The sequence below is a fragment of the Oncorhynchus nerka genome, linkage group LG10 (assembly GCF_034236695.1).
Source record: "Oncorhynchus nerka isolate Pitt River linkage group LG10, Oner_Uvic_2.0, whole genome shotgun sequence".
NCBI classification, from domain to species: domain Eukaryota; kingdom Metazoa; phylum Chordata; class Actinopteri; order Salmoniformes; family Salmonidae; genus Oncorhynchus; species Oncorhynchus nerka.
This window is the reverse complement of record NC_088405.1, coordinates 30743754-30749753: the sequence shown is the minus strand read 5'-3', so window position 1 is coordinate 30749753 and position 6000 is coordinate 30743754. Positions and strand designations below refer to the sequence as shown.

The following is a 6000-nucleotide window of genomic DNA, read 5'->3' as shown; positions in this document are numbered from 1 at the left end:
CCAGTGTGAAAAGGGGTGTGTTGACCGCTGTAATTATAGGCCAATCCTGATGAATAATACACTCATGACCCCTTGGGTGAACACACACGCACGGGCACACACAGTGTAAGAATGGAGACAGAAACATAATGTATGGCTGAATGCACCAACCAACAAAAAATCATCACCCAGTATTAACTGACAATACTATTGTACAGTACACTAGTCAATCATAGGGTTCACAAAGGAGCTTCCTCTGCACACGCCAGTCTTGTCCCTAACTGTTGGTTCCAGGAAGTCGTGGAAACAAGTTCTCTTTGTTCCTGTAACGACACAGCTGCATTGTTTTCCGCAGACTGATATTCATGGGGCTGTAAGCAACACGGTAAAGGCATTGCTACTAGAAAAACAACCATTTATAGTTCAGTATGTGTTTGGGATGGAATATGAACATTTATTTTTGCTTAAGTTACAGAAAGCCATATGACCTACTCCACAAATTGCCCCAAGACTTACATCATTATTTTCTATAATAGACGGTAAGCAGAAGAGGAGATGGCGTTGAGATAGAAAAGGAGGCATTTAAAGAGTTAAACGTTTCTTAATTGGTTATATATAGGTGCATCAGCTTAGGGATAAGCACATTGGCTCCCAAACCTCTCTCTCTTTCTACACGCACGCACGCACGCACGCACGCACGCACGCACGCACGCACGCACGCACGCACACACACACACACACACACACACACACACACACACACACACACACACACACACACAGAGAGAGAGAGAGAGAGCTGCAGTGACACAAGGTCGTAAATCAAACACAGTGTAATCGGAGCGAGAGTAAGCAAGCTTAATGGACGCTAAAAAACAAACACACAAAAACACAAGCACACACACACACACACACACACATACTGTAGATTATAGAAGCTGGTAATGAAAGACTGATTTAGAGAAATGCAGTAGAAATTTTAGAGAATGTTTTACAGTATCACAGGTAAGCAATCCCCTTCCTATTAGGCAATTGACAACACTAATGCTCGCTACAAAACAGAAATATAACGTCTTTATTTGTAAAGCATTAATTTTCACTACCCATTGAGTGGATGGATACCATTAGCATGCACTACATTTTAATTATTTATTTATTTATGTATTATGTCAGCACGAATCCTTCAGCAAATAATCTCTCAGTAAAGGTAGAATAAGTCTGGTGCTATGCTATGGAGAGTGACGAGGAGGGGGGTTGTTCGTCTAGACTTATAGCTCTATAACAGAGGACACCTCTGCTAGTGGGCGGTTCCTCCTAGTTGTGTAAACTGCATATACGATTACCATCAAGGGCAGTGCCACACAGAGCACTATGCGACTGATTGGCAACTCATTGATGTTGTTGGTACCTGAATGAGAGGGCTTTGGAGGACTTTGACCATCAATGGGTTGTTGTGGAGCAGTGATGATTGTCCTGACAGGATCCATAGTCCCACCTGAGACCTTAGAAGTGAGGTAGACAAATGTCTTCCTCGTTCCCTCAGTCAGCTGACACCACCACTTCCTGTTCTTATCCTTTCTCCAAAGTTTCACAGTCAGAGTGATGTCACAGCCAGACACCCGTGTGACCTGGTATCTGGAGTCTCCCTGCAACTCGCCACCTGTCTCATTCACCCAGCTCACCCTAACGATATCTCTAACGAAGGAGTCAAACGTTAGAGGACCACATATGTTAGCAGAGAGCACCTCAATGTAACATTTCTAGGATACTTTAGATCTGTCTCTGGTGTGGACATGGAGATGGTGAGAACAGACAGGTAGACAGTAGTATCCTCTCCAAGATGTGCTCTGCCATCTGTAGGGTACTGTCGGCAGACATAGACTCCAGTATCCTCAGTGCCAATGTTACGAACACGGAGTGAGCAGTCAGACCCTACTCCCGGACTCTCACTGCCCTCGTTTCCTTCATTTTGGATCTTCCCTTGAAAGACCTTTTCAGTAGCACTGTGAGACTCAGTTCTGCTGAAGAGCCACACTGTAGAGGAGCAGTCAGGGTGGACCACATTGGTACACGGCAGACTGACATCATCCCCCACACTGGAGTACAGTGAATGGGAGCCTCCATTGACACCTGGGTAGACAAAGAGGTTTCTTACAAAAACATATATTTTGAGGACAATTTGCTAAAATAAGACTTACAACAACGTCAGTATTTTTTGAAATTATGTTCCATGCACCCCGCTATCCATAACATGGGCTACAGTACCGGTCAAGAGAAGGGCAATGTTAGGAGCTCCATCAGAAGTCTATTGTGTGTAACCACAGCTATTCTCTCTGTGTTCTGTGTGTGCAGTAATGTCTCTATATAAAACACCCTGATAGCCTTTAGACTGGGAAATAATGTGACTTCCTCTTTTGTTCTGACAAGCCCTACCCTCACAACATTGGCTCTATGTATTCGTTACCTCAGTAACATTTGGAATAATGTATTTTATATGAAACTACTCTAGATAGGGTGTGTGGTGAGGTCTTTGGTGTGTTAACCAACATGCAACATCCCTCTTCTCTCTAAAATCAATACCCCCATCAATGCAACTCAGTCAACTTGCTCTCTGGGGATGAAGTGCTAGAAAGATCATGGTGTTGTCACGTTCTGACCTTTATTTCCTTTGTTTTGTCTTTATTTAGTATGGTCAGGGCGTGAGTTGGGGTGGGCAGTCTATGTTTGTTTTTCTATGTTTGGTTTCTGTTTCGGCCTAGTATGGTTCTCTATCAGAGGCAGGTGTTGTTAGTTGTCTCTGATTGAGAATCATACTTAGGTAGCCTGGGTTTCACTGTTGGTTTGTGGGTGTTTGTTTCCGTGTCAGTGTTTGTTCGCCACACGGTACTGTTTCGGTTTCGTTTCTTCACGTTTCTTTTGTTATTTTTGTATTCAGTGTTCAGTGCTTTCTTTGATTAAAGTTATGGACACTTACCATGCTGCATCTTGGTCCGATCCTTACTCCTCTTCAGACGAAGAGGAGATCTGCCGTTACAGAAACACCCAACAACCAAGGACCAAGCAGCGTGGTAACAGGCAGCAGCAGCAGGAGAGGCAGCGATACCTGGAGAACTTGTCTTGGGAGGAGATTCTGGACGGTAAAGGGGAATATCGCCACCCCAAAGCAGAGCTGGAGGCAGCGAAAGCAGAGAGGCGGCATTATGAGGAGCTAGCACGGGAGAGCGGCTGGAAGCCTGAGAGGCAGCCCCAAAAATGTATTGGGTGGGGGCACACGGGGAGTGTGGCGAAGCCAGGTAGGAGACCTGCGCCAACTTCCCGTGCTTACTGGAGAGAGAGAGGGTCCAGGCAGGCACCATGTTATGCGGTGGAGCGCACAGTTTCCCCAGTGCGTGTGCATAGCCCGGTGCGGTACATTCCAGCTCCTCGTATCGGCCGGGCTAGAGTGGGCATCGAGCCAGGTGCCATGAAGCCGGCTCTACGCATCTGGTCTCCAGTGCGTCTCCTTGGGCCGGCGTACATGGCATCAGCCTTACGCATGGTGTCCCCGGTTCGCCAGCACAGCCCAGTGCGGGCTATTCCACCTCGCCGCACTGGCCATGGCTACGGCGAGCATCCAACCAGGTAACGTTTGGCAGGTTTGGTGCTCAAGAGCTCCAGTGCGCCTGCATGGTCCGGTCTTCCCAGTGCCACCTCCATGCACCAGCCCTCCGGTGGCAGCCCCCCGCACCAGACTGTCTCTCCGTCTTCTGCCTACAGGTGCTCCTGCCTGTCCAGCACCGCCAGAGCCTTCCTCCTCTCCAGCGCCACCAGAGTCTCCCGTCTGTCCTGAGCCGCCAGAGTCTCCCGTCTGTCCTGAGCCGCCAGAGTCTCCCGTCTGTCAGCCAGGAGCCGCCAGCCAGCCAGGAGCCTCCAGAGCCGTCAGACAGCCAGGCGATGCCAGAATCGCCCTTCACTCCGGAGCAGCCGGAGTCTCTCGTCCGTCCGGCGCTGCCAGAATCTCCCGTCCATTTGGGACCCATGGCTAGGGTCCACGGTCGGCGGCGAGGGTTGCCGCTCATAAGAGGCCACGGGGGCGGTTGATGAGGCGGACAAAAACTGTGGTGAAGTGGGGTCCACGTCCAACGCCAGAGCCGCCACCGCGGACAGACGCCCACCCAGACCCTCCCCTATAGGTTTAGGTTTTGGGGGTGTGGATACTGTCACGTTCTGACCTTATTTCCTTTGTTTTGTCTTTATTTAGTATGGTCAGGGCGTGAGTTGGGGTGGGCAGTCTATGTTTGTTTTTCTATGTTTGGTTTCTGTTTTGGTCTAGTATGGTTCTCAATCAGAGGCAGGTGTTGTTAGTTGTCTCTGATTGAGAATCATACTTAGGTAGCCTGGGTTTCACTGTTGGTTTGCGGGTGTTTGTTTCCGTGTCAGTGTTTGTTCGCCACACGGTACTGTTTCGGTTTAGTTTCTTCACGGTTCTTTTGTTATTTTTGTATTCAGTATTCAGTGCTTTCTTTGATTAAAGTTACGGACACTTACCACGCTGCATCTTGGTCCTCTTCAGACGAAGAGGAGATCTGCCGTTACAGGTCTTGTGTGTGTATGGGGGTGATTCATGAATTTGCCTCAGTATTCTAATCATTTGTCTTTTGGGCTCATATTCCATGAACCTTCAGACCATAGTGTGATATGTAATGCAAACCGACCACATTAAGAGACAAGTAAGTGTAAATATCAACAGTGAAAGTTGTTTCCCACCTCAGATGTACTCAAAGGACATAATACTGGTCAGCACAACAAATATGGAAATGCCTTTTTGTTTAGTTTCTAACACTACTAATTAAACCACACCAGCAAGTGAAGAAAAGGAGGAGGATGGAATAGTGAGAGAGATATTATTTAACACTGGCTTTTTGCATTTGCAACGTAAAGATAGAAAATAGATTTTCTGGATTTTTGTTTTATTCCGTCTCTCACAGTTGAAGTGTACCTATGATAAAAATGACAGACCTCTACATGCTTTGTAAGTAGGGAAACCTGCAAAATCGGCAGTGTATCAAATACTTGTTCTCCCCACTGTATGTTCCCATGCCAATAAAGTACTTTGAACTGAGAGAGAGAGAGATTCTGATTTATTTCACTTGCTTTTGCATGTTTCCCATTGAATTGAGAGAGAGAGAAAGAGAGAGCGAGAGAGATAAAGAGAGAGAGGGAGAGAGAGAGAGAGAGCTATGCAGTTGTATTTTTCATCCTCATCCGAAGTTTAGGTGTTTGTGTCTAAATTGTCAGGGGACTTTCCTTCCCCTGTCTGTGCTCTGACTACCATTGCTTTACTTAAAGGCTTCCTCTCTGTGTCTTCCACTAATGACAGGGTTAGAGTTACAAATCAGGACATCCCCATATGTGTGGTACAAATATTAAAGTGGGCATCCCCATATGTGTGGTACAAATATTAAAGTGGGCATCCCCATATGTGTGGTACAAATATTAAAGTGGGCATCCCCATATGTGTGGTACATATTAAAGTGGGCATGGTACAAATATTAAAGTGGGCATCCCCATATGTGTGGTACAAATATTAAAGTGGGCATCCCCATATGTGTGGTACAAATATTAAAGTGGGCATCCCCATATGTGTGGTACAAATATTAAAGTGGGCATCCCCATATGTGTGGTACAAATATTAAAGTGGGCATCCCCATATGTGTGGTACAAATATTAAAGTGGGCATCCCCATATGTGTGGTACAAATATTAAAGTGGGCATCCCCATATGTGTGGTACAAATATTAAAGTGGGCATCCCCATATGTGTGGTACAAATATTAAAGTGGGCATCCCCATATGTGTGGTACAAATATTAAAGTGGGCATCCCCATATGTGTGGTACAAATATTAAAGTGGGCATCCCCATATGTGTGGTACAAATATTAAAGTGGGCATCCCCATATGTGTGGTACAAATATTAAAGTGGGCATCCCCATATGTGTGGTACAAATATTAAAGTGGGCATCCCCATATGTGTGGTACAAATA

The 6000-nt window shown here is 46.2% G+C and overlaps 1 protein-coding gene across 1 annotated transcript; it reads right to left on the bottom strand.

The window, feature by feature from the left end:
- Positions 1-1203: 1203 nt before the first annotated feature.
- On the bottom strand, positions 1204-4516 carry LOC115136522 (uncharacterized). The gene is made up of 5 exons (XM_065023293.1): positions 4507-4516; positions 3933-4145; positions 1826-2109; positions 1475-1724; positions 1204-1208 (listed from the first exon to the last, which is right to left on the bottom strand). Exons 1-5 carry the CDS (start codon positions 4514-4516, stop codon positions 1204-1206), a joined length of 762 nt encoding a protein of 253 aa, XP_064879365.1.
- Positions 4517-6000: the final 1484 nt, after the last annotated feature.

What these genes read in the sequence shown, in the direction of transcription:
- LOC115136522 (XM_065023293.1), bottom strand. An exon ending in GAGACTCCGGCTGCTCCGGA is followed by an intron (nt 2,110 to 3,932) that starts GTGAAGGGCGAT and finishes TTGTCTACCCAG; the next exon opens with GTGTCAATGGAGGCTCCCAT. An exon ending in AGTACCCTACAGATGGCAGA is followed by an intron (nt 1,725 to 1,825) that starts GCACATCTTGGA and finishes TGTTACATTGAG; the next exon opens with GTGCTCTCTGCTAACATATG.